At 47.3% G+C, this 24,898-nt stretch overlaps 1 protein-coding gene across 1 annotated transcript in view; it reads left to right on the top strand.

Annotated features, from left to right (window-relative positions):
- Window positions 1–24,898, top strand: part of LOC126195212 (protein dachsous) — a 317,104-nt gene that overhangs the window by 15,159 nt on the left and 277,047 nt on the right. Inside the window, exons 3-4 of the mRNA XM_049933731.1 lie at window positions 504–795; window positions 5,035–5,246. Of these exons, the coding sequence (XP_049789688.1) occupies window positions 504–795; window positions 5,035–5,246 (504 nt within the window). The remainder of the gene's footprint in view (window positions 1–503; window positions 796–5,034; window positions 5,247–24,898) is intronic.

Genomic DNA, 24,898 nt, shown 5'->3' with positions numbered 1-24,898 from the left:
TAGCTTATTACAGTGAACGAACGGACAGATCATAACTTTGCGAAAATAAAGAAAGTAAACTTTTCACTCGAGGGAAGACTTGAACCAAGGACCTCTCGTTTCGCAGCTGCTCACGCTAACCACGGGACCACGGCGCTCTTGAGCTCACACTCTCCATGTTGTTGCCTATTTTGCGCACGAACTACTCAGTTTGTATATTTTGCTTATTTTTTTCATAGTTCCACACAACTTCTTCCTGTTTTCTTGATTGATCTGTGTTCAGTTTTTCAAGGCCTATCCACTGTGCCAACTTATAACTAAATCTGAGGGGGGTGCGATGGAGAGGTTCCCTTGTAAGTATCTCGGATGGACAAGCAGTATTCATGCATGGGTCGAACGAGATCTTTGTAATCCATATCTTTTTCAGTGAGGCGTGCTCAAGCTTTTGTGATTCTGGAGAATGCTTTGCCGATCGCCGTTGGCTGCTCCCGGTCTGTAGTTCGGTGTGTGGACGCTTGTCGCAGGTGGGCTGAGCACGACCGCCATGGTGAAGGTGCAGCTCACGGACGTGAACGACAACGTGCCCACGTTCTACCCGCGCACGTACAACGTGTCGCTGCCCGAGGGCGGCGGGGGCGGGGGCGGCGGCGGCGGTGGCGGCGTGTCGGCGTCGCAGCCCGTGGTGGCGGTCGTCGCCACCGACCCCGACTCGGGCAAGTTCGGCGCCGTGTCGTATCGCATCGTGGCGGGCGACGCCGCCGGGCTCTTCCGCGTCGACAGGTCCACGGGCGAGATCTTCGTCACGCAGCCCGGCAGGTGAGTCTTCCCACGCGTCTACCTGTGTTTGTTTCCCGTCCCGCTTTTCGAGTCGGAGTGACACCAGCAATATGACTCTTCAGCCATGAAGTTGAAAATAAGTCGTGTAAGATATGATAAAAGATGCAAATCTCGGTAGTCTAAACTGCTGACCTTGATGGGATGGTGTCACCGATGGTGGTAGAGTTGATCTTGTAATTCTGCAGAGGGTGTTGATGAGGGTGTTGATGTTGGAGTTGCAGGTGGTCTGTCTAGGACTTCATGACCAGTTCAGATTAAATGTGGAGATGACTTTGAGATTATCGGAAAGAGAGCGGAAATGGGTGGTAGGTGAGGGGCTGATGAGAGAGTCTTCTGGGGAGCCTTAGGAGGGTTAGGATGGAGGAAGAGGATCTGGCTGAGTTTGTGACGCGGATCAAGAAGAGCTAGAATGGAAATGTTAAAGTGGATAAACACCCAACTCCATAACATTTCATATGACTTGCAGAACGTACCAACTTTACACTGGAGGCAATAAGAAAACCTCACAACATGAGAAGTTCTGTGTTACAAAGTATATGAGTGGTAGGTTACAGAGGTCCTTACACATAAGTGTTGGGCAACATACCTCATTCAATAAAACAGATCTAAACATTATTTGCAATGTACCATATTACAATTACAGCATTATAATTTACAATATTACAAAACACTTTTACAATGATGAGTGAGAGGTAACATACATGGATATGTGGGAGTGATGGTTACGACATTGCATGCCACATGATAACCACAATTTGTATTACCGACGCAATAACAGTACCAGTTTAGGGGGTTTGTGTTTGAGTAGGTCACTGGTGTCATACTCGCACTCACTGACGAAGGAGTGTGTCGATTGAGGAAGGAGGTTTGGCATGAAAGCTTTCAGATATGGAGCGGATCTCCTCTGAAACAGTCTTTATTTGTAAGTCATTGTGAATCGTAATGAACCATGGAGCATTTAGTCTGATTCGCAATGCATTTTGAACAACCTGGAAGTTGTTGAGAAGCATAGACACCATATGTCCCCATATGGGGCAGGCATACAGCATGGCGGGTTGTACTGCCGATTTATGAAGCAAGAGACTGCTTTTCCTGTTTAGAGAAGACCTGTTTATTAAAAGATGTGAGACAGAAAATGCGAGGGTTTTGCAGACTGTAAGTTCCGATTCCGTCTCGAAGCGGAAACAACATTGAAAATCAGAAATGCAAGAGTCAGCTACACCTTCCAAGCAATGCATTTTGAACAACCTGGAAGTTGTTGAGAAGCATAGACACCATATGTCCCCATATGGGGCAGGCATACAGCATGGCGGGTTGTACTGCCGATTTATGAAGCAAGAGACTGCTTTTCCTGTTTAGAGAAGACCTGTTTATTAAAAGATGTGAGACAGAAAATGCGAGGGTTTTGCAGACTGTAAGTTCCGATTCCGTCTCGAAGCGGAAACAACATTGAAAATCAGAAATGCAAGAGTCAGCTACACCTTTCAAGCTTCTTCACCACATAATCGGCGCCCCGACTTAGACATTTGTCGCAGCTTTCTAACACTCTCGCCAGACGAGGCAGCCGCCTGTGCTTCCCGCCAATTCCCTGTGCTGGCCTGCAGTTCGTTGTCTGTGTCAAAATGTTGTCTTTGTAGACAGCGGTTCGTGTGAGCAGAAATGTGAAAATCGACCCGACTGTATGATGGGTGATCAAAGACTTCCCATCCAAAATGCTGCAGGGGCTTCCCCATTGCCCCTGCAGTGTGCAGCCGTGAATGATCACGAAGAAGGAAATGAATGACAGTTACATTATGTGGGGATGCCTGAAATCAGGCGCAATGTCTTGGGAGGCACCCACGCTTGGCGGGACACGCTATTTCTAGGCATCTTTACGTGCTAACTGTGCCCTCAGAATTGCAAAATGTAACGTGACGGGGCTGACGGGTATACAAGAGACACTGCCCAACACATCTGTGCAAAGCTTCATCGGATTTTTTCTGTAATTTCCATTTCGCGACGATTCAGAATTTACTTTCCGGACAGCCCTCGTATGATGTTTGCTTTCTTCTCTACGCCACTTATATGTACTTAAAGATAAGAGGTTTAGAAGAAGGATATCAAGCCCGCAGAAGAAATGGATTAGATTTGAAAGTGTGTCGCGGTCATGTTTAGGTGAAGTACGGAACGGGCTGCTTGTGTGATTTATTGGAAGACATGGAGCCGTACAGGTCAAAGGAATGGATAAATTATGAGAGCCTTGCTGACGAAACTGATTGTGTCTTCGGTGGTGCGGTGGGACGTAATAAATTGTTTGGAGGAAGTGTTGTATCGACAGAACGGATGTGGACGGCTTGTTCTGGTTTGGTGGAAGAAGACCCAGCCTTACATTTACAGGAATAGGTTTGGGGAGGGTGTTGGGGGCTAGGATGCAGGTGTTATATGAGAGTGGAGATTGTAGTTTGGGACACAGGTCATTGATTCGAGGTATAACGAGCTTTGCTATGGGAAAAGGTGTGTGTCTAATGAGGTTGCAGTTGTAGATGACCATTATGATTAGACTTGGTGTCCTGAGGGTTCAAAGCGGTGTCTGCAGTGAGGGCATCACTATTAACTGGGTGATCGATACTTGAAGGGGATTCTTAGACTGTACAAATTACACTGCTGGGCATTAAAATTGCTACACTAAGAAGAAATGCAGATGATAAACGGGTATTCATTGGACAAATAGATTATACTAGAACTGACATGTGATTACATTTTTACGCAATTTTGGTGCATAGATCCTGAGAAATCAGTACCCAGAACAACCACCTCTGGCCGTAATAACGGCCTTGATACGCTTGGGCATTGAGTGAAACAGAGCTTGGATGGCGTGTACAGGTACAGCTGCCCATGCAGCTTCAACACGATACCACAGTTCATCCAGAGCAGTGACTGGCGTATTGTGACGAGCCAGTTGCTCGGCCACCATTGACCAGACGTTTTCAGTTGGGCCGAGATCTGGACAATGTGCTGGCCAGGGCAGCAGTCGAACATTTTCTGTATCCAGAAAGGCCATTACAGGACCTGCAACATGCGGTCGTGCATTATGCAGCTGAAATGTAGGTTTTCGCAGGGATCGAATGAAGAGTAGAGCCACGGGTCGTAACACATCTGAAATGTAACGTCCACTGTTCAAAGTGCCGTTAATGCGAACAAGAGGTGACCGAGACGTGTAACCAATGGCACCCCATACCATCACGCCGGGTGATACGCCAGTATGGCGATGACGAATAGACGCTTCCAATGTGCGTTCATCGCGATGTCGCCAAACACGGATGCGACCATCATGATGCTGTAAGCAGAACCTGGATTCATCCGAAAAAATGACGTTTTGCCATTCGTGCACCCAGGCTCGTCGTTGAGTACACCATCGCAGGCGCTCCTGTCTGTGATGCAGCGTCAAGGGTAACCACAGCCACGGTCTCCGACCTGATAATCCATGCTGCTGCAAACGTCGTCGAACTGTTCGTGCAGATGGCTGTTGTCTTGTAAACGTCCCCATCTGTTGACTCAGGGATCGAGACGTGGCTGCACGATCCGTTACAATTATGCGGATAAGATGCCTGTCATCTCGAGTGCTAGTGATACGAGGCCGTAGGGATCCAGCACGTCGTTCCGTATTACCCTCCTGAACGCACCGATTCCATATTCTGCCAACAGTCACTGGATCTCGACCAACGCGAGCAGCAATGTCGCGATACGATAAACCGCAATCGCGATAGGCTACAATCCGACCTTCATCAAAATCAGGAACGTGTTAGTACGCATTTCTCGTCCTTACACGAGGCATCACAACAACGTTTCATCAGGCAACGCCTGTCAACTGCTGTTTGAGGATGAGAAATCGGATGGAAACTCTCCTCATGTCAGCACGTTTTTGGTGTCGCCACTGGCGCCAACCTCGTGTGAATGCTCTGAAAAGCTAATGATTTGCATATCACAGCATCTTCCTGTCGGTTAAATTTCGCATCTGTAGTACGTCATCTTCGTGGTGTAGCAATTTTAATGGGCAGTAGTGTCAGAATGTGGGGCCGAAGCTGTTGCTGACGAGAAGTGGGAACGAGGTTCGGCGTTTAGTTCCAGCTCAGCTTCACCTGCTACGATTTCGCGATGAAGTCCCGCGATGATGTCTGTGGGGGTGGGATGGACTGGGGCTTGCTGGGGACGCGCTGCGACCGGAGTGTTTGCCGGCAGGCTGGTGGCGCGCTCCCAGCACCGCATCAACGTGTCGGCGACGGACGGCGGGGGGCTGCGCGCGCCGCACGACGCCGAGGTCTTCCTGAGCGTGAGCGACGCGTCGCAGCGGCCGCCCATCTTCCAGCACCCGCGCTACACGTTCAGCGTGCGCGAGGACGCGCCGCGGCACTCCGTGGTCGGCTCCGTCAAGGCCAGCAGCAGCGACATCGGTGAGTACCCCACCTGCCGCACTGCTCGCTGCCGCGACTCGTCTAACAGCGGGTGCCACGCCCCTTCTCTCCATCGGAGACCCGGAATCAGGGTAACAATTCGACGCTTATCCTGCCCTAGAAGGCTGGCACATGCACCCACAATTTTACACTTAACTGCACAGGCCAACTGAAATATACGTCTTTTTAATAAAAGCGTCTTATTCCCACAGTTTTTAACCAACTGTATCGTAATACGATAACAAAACACGTCTGTCATCCAACATATTTTTCTATCAACCCTCGATATTTGAAGAAAAATCAGCGTTTCAAACGAGATGTATTTTACGTACTGATTCAATTAATAATATTATGAAGCTGAAATTTCGCTGGTAGTGATTGCACTGGTCAGTTTTCTCCTTATTTTTGCATAAAAATCTCGTGGATGCGATAAAAAAAGGGACCTTAAAATAGATACTACACCAATAACAACGAAGTTGGCTCTGCAGCAACCTAACTGCACTGGAAACGACTGAAAGATACGACAGCTGGACTACAAAAAGTAGAACACTGCTAATAAAAATTTCGTTACGACTTCAACACAAAGTTACACAAAAATAAAAAGACGGTTAACAGTTTAAAACTATGGAGGTAGAGAAATGCACCAAAATCAAAACTCTTCAACCTCCCATAGGAACAAACGCCGTTTCTTAACGTTAAATACAATTCGCCAAGTTCGTCTATTCCCGTAAAAAACACCCTCCTCACATCAAAAGCTTACGTTTGAGAACAAAATCGCCAAGCAGTCAGTGGAATCAGTCACAACCTATGAATACCTAGCTGTTTCTTTCAGTACTAAATTAAAGTGCAATGGCTACAAACTTCACTGTGGAGAAGACAGATGCCAGGCTCATATCTATTGGAAGGACACTGGTGTGGTGTAATTGACGTTCGAAGAGGTAGGTTATAAAACCCTTGTTTGATCAGTGGTATACTGTTCGTCGATCTGCGACTCTTACCTAGTTGGATTAACATAAGAGATTTACTTAGTCAGCGGACAGTGTCACGCAAATGCTAAAATAATTGAAGTGGGAGACGTTACAAGAAAGCCATTGGGCCTCACTGACAGATTTCTCACAAAATTCCGAGATCCTACGCTCCAAAATATTAAATTTCTTATTTCCTCGAAAATACACCACGACGTGAGTCACCCGTAGCACTCTGTAGTCATCCATCGCCACTGACAGCTGTCATTCTTGCGTTGTACACAGACCAATAGAAACATCTTTGACCAAGTGTCCACTGAGTAAGATTTTGGAGTTTTCGTTCGTGTTAAGTTTCCTCGTGAAGATCGACAAACGATTCCCTAACGCATAAGGGTCTGTAGTAGTCATTCGTGGCTGATGCCATCGAAAGCTTTTTGAAAGTCGGTGAATAGTAAGCTACCTTTGACTTTACTTTTTCCGGCGCTGTGCAGATGACATCTCTGAGCGTACATGATTCAGTTTTAGTACTTCGCCGACGTACAGTGCAAAGCTGATACACCCCGATGCTTTTACCCAAAACAAATTCCAACCTCAGTTTTCTATATGTCATGTGCCAATTCCAGCAGTGATACTCCGATAACGTGCCAAAAATGTGGGTGAAATTAAGTGGAAAGACGGTCAGGCTTCTGTGATCTTCCTCTTTGTGTTTTGAAAGTGGTCAGTTTGATTTCTTCATCCGTTCCCAAGGCCGTCCGCGGTGGCCCAGCGGTTCTAGGCGCTTCAGTCCGGAACCGCACGACTGCTACGGTCGCAGGTTCGAATCCTGCCTCGGGCATGGATGTGTGTGATGTCCTTAGATTAGTTATGTTTAAGTAGTTCTAAGTCTAGGGGACTGATGACGTCAGATGTTTAGTCCCATAGTGCTCAGAGCCATTTGAACCATCCGTTAAGGGTTCTTCAAGGAAGTATTTAATCACGCAGTTGTGCATTAGCAGTTCCTTTCTGGTAAGGATGAGGAAAGTAGGTGGGCGCGCGAGACATTATTTCGTGTTGCGCACGTAAACATTGCCCATATTCGTCGTAGACTTTGTCGCTCATCATAGTGTTGCACCATCACACTTCTCGTAAAATGTGTTACAGGGCAGTAGTTTCAGCGTCGGTCGCGTCTTTCGGTTTGGACATAAGAATAATTCCTTGCATGTGGTGCTATGTAGTGTTTGTCAGTTTACCTCCGTACTTTTTAATTTTGCAGTAGTTGTCAACGTTAAGGGCCTCTCCACGTCCAGACAATCCTCGAAAATCCAGAATTACCGCCTCCACCCCTGATACGTGTTGTAGGCACTACCGCCGGCTATTGAACTGATATAAAGGCTAATTAACAGCGCACAATGAGCGCCGGCGTCGGAGCAGCGAGCGCAGCCGGCGGACTGCGGTTTCGGTATTTAGAAAACGCGACGCGGACGGCGAAAAGCGCGCCTCGCAGCAGGCCAAATACTTGAGTCGTCGCGCCCAATTTACGACTCAATTGTGGCGACCGAGGAGGCAGGCGGTAAGCGGCGGCGGCGGCGGCGGCCGCTCCTTAATGACGGTGGCGTCGCGGGGGTGGGGCGGGGCGGCGGAGGCGGCGGCGGCGTGCTTGCGGGCGCCACTGCCAGGTGTCAGCACGTTCGCGCTGCCGCCGCCGCCGCGTCCCACGCTCTCCTGACAGAGGCCGCAGCCGCGTAAATTAAACGGCGGGCGCGGGCGCGGGGCCGAAAAAGAGCGGCCAGGGGGCATTCCTCGCCACTGTTGACCTCCAGCGCCACATAAAACACCGCGGCCGGCAGAGGGGGCCGCGACAATGGCCGCGGCGCATGCACGCGCGGCCGCCCGCGTGCCTGCCCGACTTAATGGTCGCCCGAGTGGGCGACGCCGCCCCTGCCACGCCGCACCCCGCCCCCCAGCAGCTGCTGAAAAGTGTGTTTTCGGGAAATTAACAAGGCCCGGCCCCGCGGCCGTCCTGCCCACCTACCTGTAATTGTGTGCCGCGCCGCGACGCCTCGTGTCCGTTTTATTTTGGCGCCGCGGCCCGCCGTGCGGATTGTCTTATTGTGCGGGTCGTTACACGCGCTTCTACCAGCAGCGACGCCGCATTCCCGGTACGGCGCGCTCCGCCGACACGGTGGCCACTCCCCGGTACACACTGGTTTTATTACGAATCTTACATCACGACTCGAGACTTAAGAGGTAGCCACGCAGCCCCCCCCCCCCCCCCCTCTCTCTCTCTTTTCCTTTTGGGTTCTGTTACCTCCGAGCGAGCAGAGCGTAGCGTATACAGCGCTTGTGTCGCTTGCGAGGTGCACTTTTTATTTGGCGGATCTCTATACACAATTTATCGGAGTCGTGAGTCCGGGGACCGCTGCACGGCCGCTCGGTGCTCGCTTCTGTGGCAGCGTTGGAGGGGAGGAAGAAAGGGGGGGAGGGGTGGCGTCTCACGCCGTAAGGGTGGCTGCGAAAAATGAAGGGTTTTAAAAAGCGAACGCCGGCTATCAGACAGACATCTGCGGAGGGGGCGGGCCGCCTGTTTATCTGAGTGGAACACAGGGGAGTTACACGGCGCGCCAGCTGCAGCAGTCGCGTAATCAGGAGCATAAAGAAGTCGCCGGCGGCGCGGCCTGTATAACACAGACGTCGGCCGGGGCAGAAGACGCGCTCTGCGCCGCTGCCGTGATCCACTGCGCTGCCGCGGCACGGCACAGCACTCCCTCTCTCCGCGTTGTTAGGTTCACCGCCAGGCGCTACTCCTCACTGATCATATCGCGTCCAATACAGCCCAGAGGGCAGCAGGTACCGGCGCCCACGTTGGTGCCGTGTTCCTCGGCTTCCGGAAGGCGTTCTGCACAGTATTAATGCCGCTGTTTTGAAATTTCCTGACAGGTTAATACTGTGTGTGCCGGACCGAGGTTCGAACCAGGAACCTTGCCTTTCGCGGGCACAGAGTTTTAATCCGCCAGGAAGGTTCAGGTTCGATACAATTCCGCACAGTCAAAAATGGCTCTGAGCACTATGGGACTTAACATCTATGGTCATCAGTCCCCTAGAACTTAGAACTACTTAAACCTAACTAACCTAAGGACAGCACACAACACCCAGTCATCACGAGACAGAGAAAATCCCTGACCCCGCCGGGAATCGAACCCGGGAACCCGGGCGTGGGAAGCGAGAACGCTACCGCACCACCACGAGCTGCGGACTCCCCACTGTCGCCTAACGCGCAAAATGGGTGGAACACCAATGGAATGAGGACTTACGTACAACAGAGCATGTCATTATTAATTCTTTTTTTTTTAGGTGTAAGAGTAGCTTCGGACATATCTCATGGAATCTAGAGATTTGGCTAGGAAGTCGCGAAATTTGGGTGTCAGTCAATTGTCCTCCTGGTACTACGACGATAGCCGGAGGCTTTTTCTGGCTGAGTGGATCTGCCAAGGTATTTCGTATCTTTGAAATGCATTTCCCCTAAGTACGTTTGCAGTTCTGATTACTTATTTTCTTATCACTGACTTTAGTAGGCGTATGTTGCCGTTCATTACATGCGCAGGTGATTAGTCTTTGAGGCCTCGTATTAGATCTGAACTAGGGATGAGCAGTCCACGTGTGAACACAATGACAACGTATTTCTAAACGACCACTGTTTCTGTACTGGAGAGAAACAGCCCACGTGTCGGCATTTTCGTATGCGACTACCGTCTTGTTTGAAACTTCCGACATTCTAAAGTCTAGGCAATCAATTTAATCTGTATTATGATGAAATAAACTGTAGTCCACTGACATACGTTTTTAGAGCCATTGGATTTGACGCTCAATTTAGTCATGAAAGTTTTCTCCTCCGATTGCGAAAACATTCTGTTGGCACCCACCTACATAGGGACAAATGATCATCACGGAAAAATAAGAGAAATCAGGGGTCGCACGGAAAAATTTCAGCGCTCGTTTTTCCCGCGTGCCGGCCGCGGTGGCCGCGCGGTTCTGGCCGCTTCAGTGCAGAACCGCGCGAGTGTTACGGTCGCAGGTTCGAATCCTGCCTCGGACTTGGATGTGTGTGTGATGTCCTTAGGTTAGTTAGGTTTAAGTAGTTCTAAGTTCTAGGGGACTGATGACCTCAGAAGTTAATCCCATAGTGCTCAGAGCCAACCATTTGTCAAGTCCCATAGTGCTCAGAGCCATTTGACCCTTTTTTTCCCGCGTGCCGTTCGAGAGTTCAACGGTAGATAGACAGCATGGAGGTGGTTCATTGAACCCTCTGCCAGGCACTTTATTGTTAATAGCAGAGTAATCACGTAGATGTAGATGAAGGTGACGTGATCTTATTTTCTTTTCGAGAAATTGTCAGTAACTTGGCCGCCAGAGACAGGAGACTAATTTGAGAAGAACACACTAGTGTACTAAACCGTGTTTTTGCTGTTTGCAGTCTCGCATTCAGCAGAGAGTGAGTGGAATTAAAATTTTGACCGTATCCGAATACAAGTGCAGTGCTTTAACAGTTTCCGCGATCTGTCGACTGACGGGAAATGCTGTCGGCGTCAGTGTGTGTGTGTCCGCCGCGGGAGGCAGCCGTTGTTTGTTGACGCAGAGTATAACAGACAAGTGGTTAGCGGCGCTGTGGAACAGCGGCCGGGCGGCGAGCACATGGCCGCCAGCGGACGGCGGACGGCGGACGGCGGACGGCTTGTGGCCGCCGCGGCGGGAGATAAGCGCGGGCGAGCCGCAGCCGCAGCCGCTGCCACTGCCCGCGATACGTATCTGTCCTCCTCTGGCCGGGTTCGCATAAATATGCATGCGCCCGGCGTTCGGGCACGGTCCTCTTTGTATATTTTAACATGACTCTGAGGTATTAATTGGTTTCCGAGACAATGGGGAAATGGTAAACTGCGCTCTCTAAGTGAACGCCTAGGAAAACAATTATATGCTCTTAGGTTAACATCTCGGGCAATTATATCATAAATATTTATAATGCGGCCAGCGACGACGCCGACTGCGAGTGTCGCCTCGAGATGAATTCTTCTCTCTCTCTCTCTCTCTCTCTCTCTCTCTCTCTCTCTCTGTCCCTCCCTTTCTCTCTCACACACACACATACACATATACTCACACACACATTTACACAGAGAGAGTTTAATTTTTGGCTGGGACCGTGGGCAACACTGTCTCAGTACTACAATAGTTCGAATCCCCTACTTGCCATCGAGATTTTCGGAAGGTTTCGCTACGTCACCGGGCGAATGCCCCAGCTGGAAACGCCGTCGTAATAATTTCTTATTGACAGTCCCTCTCCCCCGCTCCCACCCTACTGCAATATTTTGATGGAGAGGACAGAGTTCCACAATAGCACTCCACTCTCAGATCTTACAAACAGGGAACGACAAATGGAAAAAAGAAAAACCTTTTCCCCAGCACCTAAACTTCCCTGTGTCCATTCCAGTGACGCACTCTACCCCTTGTGCTAGTTTCGTGGTGACCGCGCTAGCGGTATGAAAAAAAATGGTTCAAATGGCTCTGAGCACTATGGGACTTAACTGCTGAGGTCATCAGTCCCCTAGAACTTAGAACTACCTAAACCTAACTAACCTAAGGACATCACACACGTCCATGCCCGAGGCAGGATTCGGACCTGCGACCGTAGCGGTCGCGCGGCTCCAGACTGTAGCGCCTAGAAGCGCTCGGCCACTACGGCCGGCTAGAGGTGTGAGGTGCCGGTGGAAGACTACAGTAATTTACTGGTTACCGATACTGAATTTTATTTCCTCCAACGGCATCCACTATGATGGATAATTAAGGAAGCGAGCTGCATCATAGGAACTGTCCTCGATTTGAAGCTGCTGTATACAGGCTACTTACGTAAGGTCTGGAGCCACAGGAACCGTCAATGTCAAGAGTTATTGAGCGTGTCCAGCTTATGGAAGGTGCGAATCATGCGGGATTGAAAGTTCAAATTCCTACAAGGCCGTCGTATACGAGGACACATTTGGACCGAACAAAAATTTCCATCATCATTCGGCTCCTCTTGGACCACGGCGCTTTTCCTGTACATCTGCTCAGAATCGACATTTACCGTTGTCCTATATGTGAGAGTAATCCTGAGTGAGGCGCTGCAGTCATGGACCGTGCGGCCGGTCCCGGCGGAGGTTCGAGTCCTCCCTCGGGCATGGGTGTGTGTGTTTGTCCTTAGGATAATTTAGCTTAAGTAGTGTGTCAGTTTAGGGACTGATGATCTTAGCAGTTAAGTCCCATAAGGTTTCACACACATTTGAACATTTTTTTATTTTTTTTGATCCTGAGTTAGAAGCTGATGTAAAGCGCAACTTGTTTTCGTGTCCAAAATCTGACAGCAAACGATTGTAATTTTGTAACGCATTGATCAGTATGGGTGGCAACGGCCTTGCCGCAGTGGATACACCAAGGTTAAGCACTGTTGGGCGTGGTCGGCATTGGATGGGTGACCATCCGGGCCGCCATGCGCTGTTGCCATTTTCGGGGTGCACTCAGCCTCGTGATGCCAATTGAGGAGCTACTCGACCGAATAGTAGCGGCTTCGGTCAAAGAAAGCCATCATAACGACCGGGAGAGCGGTGTGCTGACCCCACGCCCCTCCTATCCGCATCCGCCACCGAGGATGACACGGCGGTCGGATGGTCCCGGTAGGCCACTCGTGGCCTGAAGACAGAGTGCTATGGATCAGTATGGAATAGCACCTCGCTCAATCAGCTTCGTCTGTTTCCTTTGCTAAAGACATTCATATTTATAAAGTGACTGTTAATTTCCTTAAGATCGTGGGCCGAAATCTGTATGTTTTAATAGTATTCAGTTTTGTGTATAGCTTACGATTAAAAAATAGTGTGACTTGATTACACAAAAATGGCTACTTTACCTCCCATGCGGTTTGTTAAAAATTTACTGTGAAAAAAAAAGGTCTCTAGGGAGAAAATGTATAAACGCCTATTTACAATTAAGTATACAATGTAAACACATGTTTTAGTTTGCTAAATAGACTACCAACTCTGGAGGCCAAAATACATTTGGGAAGCCAGCAAAGAAAGAATTACGGGACTATAAAAATCGTGTAAATGCGCTTGAAACTGATATAATAGAAAATTCCTTTTCACGAAAGGCAAATACATGACTTACGATACAGTTGTTAAAACAGATGTATTTTATGCATCTGAGGCTACCATAAATGTTAGTAGAACTCAAATCAAAAACACAGAATATATAGTAATGCAGCAACGTATTATTTCACATTATTTACTCTGTACCAACTTTTTAAACTTAACAAGCATTCTGCATTAGCTATGAAGTAACGGAGAAGAGTTGTGAAACTATGTGACGACTGTGGCGAAAGTTTTGCGAACTTTGGGCAACTCTGGAGCCCGGCATTCGCGAGCGTGAGAAACAAGTCGCGGGCCCACAAAGAACAATGAGAGAGAACACAGGGATGGCATTCCTGAGCACATTTACCTTCAGAAAGAATTTATACTAAAAGAGTAGTGCGCCGGCGATTTTTACTTATTTTTATTTTTTTCCATATAAAGAGACGGCGATAGCCCGGCAGCCGGACCGGGTTCCCGGCGGACAGCAGCCGCCTGTATATTCGCCCCTCGCGAAATTTACACCGCGCGGAACGTCTTTACACTCCAGGCGAATAATGTGACCCCGTAGCTGGCGTGGAGCCGCCCAGCAGAAAGAGAGAACCGCAGAGCCCTCCGCATGCTAAACGCCGCGCCGGGCCTCTTCGGCGACCAAGTTGTGCAAATGTTCCCAGAAGCCAAAAGTGTAACAGAAGTTAATCATCGCATTGCGTTTATCTGCGAGGATGCATTTTCCAGCAAAACGTTCGCATCGGCTCCCACCATCTGCGCGTGACATTTAGAACTTTTAAATGATTTATCTTACGTGCAAATGCCACCACGAGTTGAAAAGGCTGGCACAACAGAGAAATTTGTGGCGGACCGCATCAAACCCTATCAGAAGACTGATGATTTGTCATATATGTAGAGCGTTCATCTATAGATTCTGATAAGTGGATTTGTTAGTACCAAAATATGTGACATAAATGGCCGTACCTTTTGTTTCCATTGACTTGGGAGCTTAAATTTTATACACCGGCAATTTCAGCTCGATGCCACCACCCGTTCCTGAGAAAAAGGGTTCTTACCAGACAGCGAAGTGACGGTACAAGAATTTCATTTTTCATTTTTACCGACTGAGGCACGCAACCCTGCCGCTGGAACTTAGAGCACAACAATGTATGGAAGTGAACTGCATAAAAGATGGAAATGAAATAAGAGAAGGAGGATGCTGAAAATTGAGTGGACTGACAAGAAATGAGGAGCTATAATAGAATCGAAGACGAAAGCGTTATGTAGCACATACAGACTAGAAGAAGGAACAGGATGATTTGACACGTGTTCTGACATCAGGAAATAACTTGCATGGTACTAGAGGAACGCGTGGAGGACAAAAGCTGCAGAGGAAGCAGGGTGTGAGTGTGTCCAACAAGGGATCTAGGACTCTGGATTTAAATGGTACTGTGTGATGGGTGTGGCACAGGAGAAGAAGTCAGCAGACTGATGCAAAGAAAGAGTAAGAAAGAGAGAAAGGGGGAATGCGGACAAGTGGTGTATGGGGCGTGACGGCTTAACGATTAACAAAGCAAAGACGACGGTGATTGGGGGAGGGGACATAACAGCGAGGTCATGGGCCCCATCGGATGAGGGAAGGATGCGAAGGAAGCCGGCCGTGCCCTTCGAAAGCAACCATCCGGCCATTTGCCTGAAGCGAGTTAGGGAAATCACGGAAAACCTAAATCAGGATGTCCGGAAGCAGACTGGAACCGTCGTCCTCCCGAATGCGAGTCCATTGTGCTAACCAGTGCACCACCTCGCTCGGTGACGAAGACTAGTACGGAGAAGAACGACTTAACATGAAAACTGAAAATAATACAATTCATAAAGATTAGGAGGAATTTTCATATCTGACACGTAAAATCACACAGGATGTTCCAAGATACCAGAAAGCACATTCGTACAGAAGGAAAATGCGACAGAGTCGGAAAACTTAAAGAAAAGTTAACAAAAGTAGCAATCACGGTCGCCTCCAAACGATAAAAATTTCTTTTCTTCATAAAAAAAATGAAGTAACGAAACATACGCAGCTGACTGAAAGGATGGATCATTATCTGACGGGTTAAAAGACTCTGATCCGACTGCAAAAGTAAGAAAAGCGAGCACAGTGACAGACTGCGTGAGCTGCCAGGGTCTGGCCTAGGCCTAAGCTGCACCTGCCAATGTTCAACTTTCTTCCTTTATATTACAATTCTTTTACGATGACATAGCTATATTAGTAACACCCCACAGGTCTAGATTATTCAGCGATTTTTTAAATTAATTACAGGCGAACTGAGGAGAGCTTCATATTACGATCCATTAACGCCTATAACGAGTATTTTCCTCTTCTCCTACAATTCACGTGCCAACAAAGAAATAACTATCCTTCATTCGACAAAACGCAATGGTATTATTTTGTTTTTGTTTACCTAGAACTATTTCGTTTGTCGTGAAGTTTTTGTTATGGTTTTCGTGGCTAGAGGAAGCCGGCAGCAGCCGCGTGGAGTGGCCGCGTGGTTTGAGGCGCCATGTCACGGAGTGCGTGGCCACTCCCGCCGGAGGTTCGAGTCCTCCCTTTGGCATGGGTGTTTATGTTGTACTTAGTTTAAGTAGTGTGTAAGTCTAGGGACCAATGACCTAAGCAGTTTGGTCCCTTAGGAATTCACACACGCCGGCCGTTAGTGGCCGAGCGGTTCTAGGCGCTTCAGTCTGGAACCGCGCGACCGCTACGGTCGCAGGTTCGAATCCTGCCTCGGGCATGGATGTATGTGATGTCCTTAAGTTAGTTGGGTTTAAGTACTTCTAAGTTCTAGGTGACTGATGACCTCACATGTTAAGTCCCATAGTGCTCAGTGCCATTTGAACCATCGGTTGGAAACTTTCCTCATGTCAGCACTTTGCAGGTGTCGCCACCGGCGCCAACCTTGTGTGAATGCTCTGAAAAGCTAATCATTTGCATATCACAGCATCTTCTTCCTGTCGGTTAAATTTCGCGTCTGTAGCACGGCATCTTCGTGGTGTAGCAATTTTAATGGTTCAAAAATGGCTCTGAGCACTATGCGACTTAACTTCTGAGGTCATCAGTCCCCTAGAACTTAGAACGACTTAAACCTAACTAACATAAGGACATCACACACATCCATGCCCGAGGCAGGATTCGAACGTGCGACCGTAGCGGTCGCACGGTTCCAGACTGTAGCGCCTAGAACCGTGCGGCCACCCCGGCCGGCAATTCACACACATTTGAACAACAAGCCGGCAGTGTAAACAAATAACAAAAGAACTGATGCAATACGTGCGTGTTCAAATGTGCAACAGCGATGTTAGAGAACAGTATGAAATCTTTTGGAATGTTTTGTCATTTCGCACATTCTCTCCCAATTCCATGCCCTTCGTCTTGGTCGCGAACGTCACCCATCTGTAAATCTGCAAACCATCATTTCTTTTGCCTCTTGAAGTGTATGTATAATGTTCAGGGAAAGAGATTCATTCTTTTCTTGCTGCAGACGGATAAGCTACTGCATTGATAATCTTCTGCCGGTCGGAGTGGCCGTGCAGTTCTAGGCGCTGCAGTCTGGAGCCGAGCGACCGCTACGGTCGCAGGTTCGAATCCTACCTCGGGCATGGCTGTGAGTGATGTCCTTAGGTTAGTTAGGTTTAATTAGTTCTAAGTTCTAGGCGACTGATGACCTCAGAAGTTAAGTCGCATAGTGCTCAGAGCCATTTGAACCATTTGATAATCTTCTTCTCTTGTTGATCTGTAGTCCTTTGTGAACTTTGTCCTCTTCAACAATTCTGCTTCAGTTACAATGCAACGCTCGAATTTTCCATACCCTAAAGACCATTTGCTACAGGTCCTCCATGACTCCATCTATCTATCCATTTGGTTCTCGGTAGACCCTGTCCTCTCTCTCTCGATTTCCATCTAATAACCTTTCAGCTAATTCCGTATCATCCCTCCGCGCCAAGCGCCACACCCATCGGTGGCTGATTTTCTTATTCTTCCGTTATACGGAGCTTATAAGTTGCACTTCTTCAAATCACGTTTATCTCAAATAAATCAAGCATTTCAATAGCTTTTGATTCTTAATGACTAAGTTTCCGAGACATCGTAAACACAGGTCTTTTAAATGTTTTATAAATGGTTAATTTGGTGACACTTGTTAAGAACTTTGAGGGAAATAGTTTTTTATTGCAAAGTAGGCTCTGTTTCCTGCTATGAATCTATATTGATTTTGATAAGATGTGATATCTGAGTGGGCGACTTTCGATCACAGGCGTTTATAACTGCTCAAGCCTCTCATAAATATAACTGACCAAAGTCATTGAGGGCAGCACATCGTCCTTACGCGTGCCTCCAGCAGCCACATATTTTGTTTGCTGTTGGTTAGTATTCAATCCCATATTTCTGCTGGCTTGCTCAAGTGTGATGAATGTCTCCTCCATTGCTTTCCGAGTGCTTGCAGCTATATCTAAAGTGTTACCTTCCACTGATTTATTCCAGAAATTTGGACAAAGTTCTCTACACTGCAATGCTTTTAGAATAAGCGTATCCTATTATTGTATCATTAAATGGATTGAGTTTGTTACAATGTCTTGCTTGTAGTTCTTTCGGTGACACCAAATAATTTCATAATTTCCTCCGGTTGTTGTATTACTTTCAGCGTATGATGAAGTGATATCTGGTGTAACAATAATGACGGCAGCCAAGATGTTTCTGGCGCAGGACGCGAATAGACAGTGCAAAGGTAACCGAAGGACGTGGCGCGCTCGAGTGCGCAGTCGTCTCAGTAAGAATCCTCGTTAGCGGTCCACCCTCCTGGTAGCGCCGGGTGGGACCGCCAACACAACTCTTAAAGAGCTGCACGCTGCATTTTATTTTTGCAGTCCTCGTCTGGCTCGTTTCTTATTTCTGCGAAATGGGCGCGGTTTCCTGTTTTATTGCGTCGCTGAGGAGCCAGAATCGTGAGCACAGCCCGGTATGCTCCGCGAAATAAGCTATACATTCTAGTTTACACATGGCCTTCTGCCTGCCTCATTGTTTCCGATTCGCATGATTAACTCGGTGAATATATTAACGTGCTGGCCGCAGCCTTATATACGACAATGTCTTTTAAATGCCGATGCATCTTTCATGAGTATGTGGGAGAGCAAAGAAAAAATCGGCGATCAGAACTTTGCGAGCGGCTGACGGTTCTTACTCTGCAGAAAGCTGAAATATCAAAAAAATTCACGGAGCACAGAAATAACAGAAAAATCGCAGAAATAGTTATTTGCCAGATGCTCACGATTTGTACCTATCTAGTTGTGAATATAATGTGCAGGAGGCTCACAGGGACTTGTGAGTATTCTCTGTACTTTCATTTGTGTGTTCAAAAAATAGCTATTGCGCCATCCCAATTTGTAATGCAGAAGTATACAAGTTTTTATTTCTTGAGAGTATGTGTTCCGATACGATAGGGCAATTTATAGCAACAGTACCTTTAGGAGACGCAGCTAGTTGATATTTTCTTTTTACTCGGTGTATAGAGCGTCGAAAGAACACTGACGAGACTTGCAGAGATTGAAATAGTTTGTATAGTTTTTAGGTGATGAACTGTTTGTAACAACTTAAATTAAGCGGCCAACCAGAGAACAGGATTGTGTTAACAGAATCTTGTATTAGCTTAGGAAGCCTTCTCTCGTCTATTTTGTTGATCTGATCTTTCTGTTTTCTCCTGTTTTGAACTGTTTTATTCCGATTGTTAGCTCCGCATTTTATAAGCTTTTGTTCTTGTTATTCAGCGTTCGTGTCGTAACGCCAGTACCCCTAACATGTATGACTTCCGTTGAATAGGAATGTCACGGATAACTGTCTATGGTCGTATGTGAAAACTACATTGCGAAACCATCAATTTACTTGCAGAGGTATAACGCGAGGGACGTTCAATAAAGATCGTCACTGAGTTTGCAAAACCTTATTTCATACTTCTGTATTCTTTATTTCAATTTTTGTTCATACTTCTGTTACTGTCATTGTACTTCTTACCTAGCGTGATGCACTTGCTCCCTCTGCGTTATCACTGCTGAAAGATGTGGTGAAGGCCGTTACTTACCACACATTTCAAAGTCGCCTCTAAAGCTTTTACTTTCAGGATTTCATTATCGAACTGTGTCGCTTAAGGCCCTTTTCGACAGTGGGACAGAGGAAAAAGTACAATGTCGGGTCTAGACTGAAAGTTGGATATGGTACTGTACAAATCCTTTTCTCTTCACAAACGGCACCAAATTTCGGTCAACGTGAGAACTGATATCATCCTGATGAAGTGTCTACTTCTAACAACTTCTTCCCTTTTCATCGGAATGTGCTTCTTTGTCAGTTGTCTCAGAAACTGTCTATTGTATTTTTTCGTGACTGTAGGTCTCTTGGAACAATGTGAGTGTACGTCATGACTTCATAATCGACTAATTCGCGGACTACCGTACTTGCAATTTTTTTGGGTATTTGACCGAGTTTCATACACTGTGCATGGCTCCGACCCTCCCTGGGTCGTACTAAAACACTCGCTTTGATCTATAGCGAAGATGTTTCGCCACCATGCATCACTCTCATAATCGGCACAGTTTTCCGCACCGACTCACACCAGCACGTTCCTGCTTTTGGTCTCTAGTTAGCAATCGCGGATCGAGCGCGCACACTCTAGACGTGTGCAGATTCTCCTTTAAAAGAGTGTGAACACTTCCAGTTGACCAGAATACGCGCAAGTTGTCTGTTAGTGAGGCGTGGATCACTGAGAATAGTGGCGACTCAGAGTCCATTTCCAGGGGCCTCCGGGAATGTATCTGCAGAATGTCTGTAATAATAACTACTTTGCGATTAGAAGCTAAAGTACAGTTGCCAATATTGTTATACGATTTTCGTCAAATTCTGATACTTACGATTAGCGAACACAATTGAACGGAGCAGCAGCGTACTTTTGTTTTAAGGGTAGTTGATACTTGGTATCTGCCGTCATTCTTGCAATGTTTGAAGGCACAGGTTCAGCGAAAGCCTGTTTCCTTCCTTACTTTTTGAATGTCACTGCTTTAGGGACACCTAGCCACTCTATTTCACCACGAAAATATCTTTTCGGCATTCTGTGAAGCGAGTTCTGTACGACATTAGTGACTGCTCACTACGTGCGAAGTGCGAGTAGTGGAATTCCTGTTACCCCCAATTAACGTTTTTCACTGCTGTAGTTACCAGCTGAAGAGGGTATCGGGCCAAACATTACTGGCAGTGCGTTAGTATAACTAACACTACGTGCACAATTTCGTGTAGAGCGAAGCGAGATACCAAATTGAAATAGGCGGTTTCGAGGAAATTTGCTTACATTTTTTTTTCTTGCTGAGGAGAAAGTCAAAGATTATAGTGGCTTGTTTTGCGTCTAAAAACACATTACTAAACACTCGCACGCGGATCAAATACTTTCGATTTGCCGATACCATTTTCTTAGCCGCACAGACGTCTACTCTTCCCCATACGTGGTCACCAACCTGGGTGTAATTACCCCTTTAGATGTTAAATGAAAGTTTCTGAGGGTTAAAAACAAAAGGGTTCCATTGTGTTCCGCTCACAATTCAAATTTTTTCAGAGAATATTACTACTACCCCTATTTAATGAAACTGTAAGTTGCGAATAATTTCATTTTTTAATACTAGCATTAACACGTGACACAATGTAGAGGAGATTACAGCTTGTGAAACGAATGTATGATCATCTTGTTCCTCACAGAGTCCATCCACTAGACCCAACTTCGTACGTTGCATCTGTGATAGTGAAACTGAGACACATGCATCGCACATGCTTAAATATCTCATGAAAATGCCTTCTCCGAGTTATACGTAGTTCCCAAAATTGACCAGAATCTGTTCCATTATTCATTTCACAACAGAAAAACGAACTATGTGACAGCACAACATAACAGTAACTAGCCGTACGTAATGGCTACTACACAGTTGCAGAGCGTACACCTCATTATTAGCGCCAGTGGTCAGACACAAAGCATTGGCAGCCTGAAGTCTTCCAACTTCTGCCGGTTCAAAAGTAAGGAGACTAAGAAGTCCAACGACGAAATGGTTTGCGGACAATAAATACAGCGCACACATTTTAAGTTGGTTGACTTAAAATGGGTGTGCCTGGTGTGGATGATGCAACTGGCGCTAGGGAGAGGAGTTATGCAGACGAATCATGTTTCGTAGCAAGAGTCATAGCGTAGATGTAAATATTCTCTTTCTTTTCTAACAATGAGTTGTAGGTACACTTGCGACACACTTTGTGAATTTCTTCGTCATTCTATTAAGAAAAAGGTTTCTAGGAATAACCAGTTGTTGTTGTTGTGGTCTTCAGTCCTGAGATTGGTTTGATGCAGCTCTCCATGCTACTCTATCCTGTGCTAGCTTCTCCATCTCCCATTACTTACTGCAACCTACATCCTTCTGAATCTGCTTAGTGTATTCATCTCTTGGTCTCCCTCTACGATTTTTACCCTCCACGCTGCCCTCCAATGCTAAATTTGTGATCCCCTGATGCCTCAGAACATGTCCTACCAACCGTTCCTTTCTTCTTGTCAAGTTGTGCCACAAACTCCTATTCTCCCCAATTCTATTCAATACCTCCTCATTAGTTATGTGATCTATCCATCTAACCATCAGCATTCTTCTGTAGCACCACATTTCGAAAGCTTCTATTCTCTTCTTGTCCAAACTATTTATCGTCCACGTTTCACTTCCATACATGGCTACACTCCATACAAATACTTTCAGAAACGATTTCCTGACACTTAAATCTATACCAAATACCAAAACTACTTTAAGTGTCTCATTTCCTAATCTAATTCCCTCAGCATCACCCGACTTAATTGACTACATTCCATTATCCTCGTTTTGCTTTTGTTGATGTTCATCTTATACCCTCCTTTCAAGACACTGTCCATTCCGTTCAACTGCTCTTACAAGTCCTTTGCTGTCTCTGACAGAATTAAAATGCTATCGGCGAACCTCAAAGTTTTTATTTCTTCTCCATGGATTTTAATACCTACTCCGAATTTTTCTTTTGTTTCCTTCACTGCTTGCCCAATATACAGATTGAATAACATCGGGGAGAGGCTACAACCCTGTCTCACTCCCTTCCCAACCACTGCTTCCCTTTCGTGCCCCTCGATTGTTATAACTGCCATCTGGTTTCTGTATAGATTGTAAATAGCCTTTCACTCCCTGTACCCGCGGGACTGCTACGGTCGCAGGTTCGAATCCTGCCTCGGGCATGGGTGTGTGTGATGTCCTTAGGTTAGTTAGGTTTAAGTAGTTCTAAGTTCTAGGGGACTTATGACCTAAGATGTTGAGTCCCATAGTGCTCAGAGCCATTTGAACCATTTTGAACTCCCTGTACTTTACCCCTGCCACCTTCAGAATTTGAAAGAGATTAATCCAGTCAACATTGAGAAGAGCTTTCATCAAGTCTACAAATGCTAGAAACGTAGGCTTGCCTTTCCTTAATCTTTCTTCTAATATAAGTCGTAAGGTCACTATTGCGTCACGTGTTCCAACATTTCTACGGAATCCAAACTGATCTTCCCCGAGGTCCGCTTCTACCAGTTTTTCCATTGCTCTGTAAAGAATTCGCGTTAGTATTTTTCAGTATTGACTCATTATCCTGTCGTTGAGTGAAACACCTACAGAAACTAAGTATAATTCATCTTCTGTCATTTCATTCTGAAGTCTACTTCACGATGGTGGAGAGGGGTACTGGCTACCGACCAGCTGCACTGAGGGGTGACGGCCTCACATGGGACAGGCTGGTACGGCGTACGCGGGCCTGTGCTCGTGTATCGGCGGAGCGACCTGCGGCCGTGTGTCGGCGCGCTGCGCCACCCCTGCACTCAGTATGCAAAACTGCCGGCCCGCCATTGTATTCGGAATGTGGCGTCCGCCGTAAGCCTCCCCACCCCCGCGCCCACCTCCGGCGGGCCGCCCGCGCCCAAATCCGGTCCTGGGCGGCGGGGCTCGCCGGCGCGCCGCTCCAGAGCCTTATTCCCCCGCGAGCGCGATTCGCCGATGGCATCGCGAAGGCCATGAAATTTCAACAGTGTTACAGTTGCCCTGGCCGCGCACTGGGTTACAGCGCGAGGTCGATAACCCGGAGGCCGCACGTTTCACCGAACGTAAAAGTGTAGGAACTGCTGGCTGTACCGTTAGTTAAACCCAAATGGAGTAACATATTCCTTACATACGCCACCTGACAAAAACTGAAGCAGCCAGAAGAGAGTTACAATTCTCTGTGACAGGTACAGGACACCCGGGTTTTATATGTGGTGTTCATTTTTTTCCATCCTGGTAGCGGACATAAAGTGCTTTAACGGCGTCAGATGTCGAGTGACCACTGTGAAGGACACGCAGATGCCTGGTATTCGTGTGAGACAGCGTTATCAGCCCTTGGCAGGGTTTGAAAGGGGCCTCATAGCAGGCCTCCATTTGGCTGGCTGGTCAAATCATACAGTCTCCAGACTTGTGGCGCATTCGAATGTGACAGTGGCCTGATGTCAACAGCACGGGAACGTGTGGGCAGGCGTACTCTTCGTCCAAGCTCCAGGCGATCACGTCTGACCTCCAAAAGGGAGGATAGGCATACTGTGCACCAACCACGTCTTAGCTCTTTCACATGTACGCCTGCCATCCGAGAACAAGTAGTCGACTCCCCGTAACGTTCTGTCTCATCCCACTCCATAGGTCGGAGAGTAGCAACGACCGAGCTTTGGAGTATAGGCCGCCATTAACACTATAACACGAAAGGTCGCCGTTGGTGTGGTCCTCGGCCGGGAAGCACGGACTGCTGACGAATCGCGATTCTGCAGTACCCCGGACGACCGTGGTCGACGGCGACATGGGGAGACATCCTACTCCTCCAGTGGTTCGGAGAGCGACAGTGAAGTTCCTCCTAGCGTCGCGGTGCGGGGAACCATCGAATGTAACATAAATTTACGGTAGTGACTGAGGGAAATCTGGCAGTACAACTTAGATGTGTGTCCTCACATTTTACCTCTCATGGGACGGTACCATTGCGCCATTCTTCAACGGGCCACTACTTGTCGACGCATAGCACGTGTCTGTATGAACTTCCTGCGTGATGCTGAGATACTCCTCTGGCCTGCAATATCATCAGTTCTTTCCCATGTAGAACACGCGCGGGACCAGCTTCGACATCAGCGTCAATATCCAGGACACCAAGAAGCAATTGGAGCAGTTGTGGCTTCATGACACCATTTGTAACCGAATCAGTGCCTCCAACCAGGACGGAAGTGAGACAGCATCATACTGAAAAGTGGATTTATACTGCAAAGTTCTTTATAAATTTTACTCGATTTTGTAATGAGTGAAATCACATCCCGTACACTCACAACCCGTGAAGTTTCCTTTTGTTCCCACGTCCCATTCTGGGTGCTTCCGTTTTTTGTTGCGTCTATTGGAAGCAAAACTGAATAGAGATGTTGAGTGCAACGAAAAACACATCAGCTGCAAGTAAAAGGCAGTC

The sequence above is a fragment of the Schistocerca nitens genome, chromosome 7 (assembly GCF_023898315.1).
Source record: "Schistocerca nitens isolate TAMUIC-IGC-003100 chromosome 7, iqSchNite1.1, whole genome shotgun sequence".
Taxonomy (NCBI): Eukaryota; Metazoa; Arthropoda; class Insecta; order Orthoptera; family Acrididae; genus Schistocerca; species Schistocerca nitens.
This window is presented reverse-complemented; position numbering and strand designations above follow the sequence as displayed.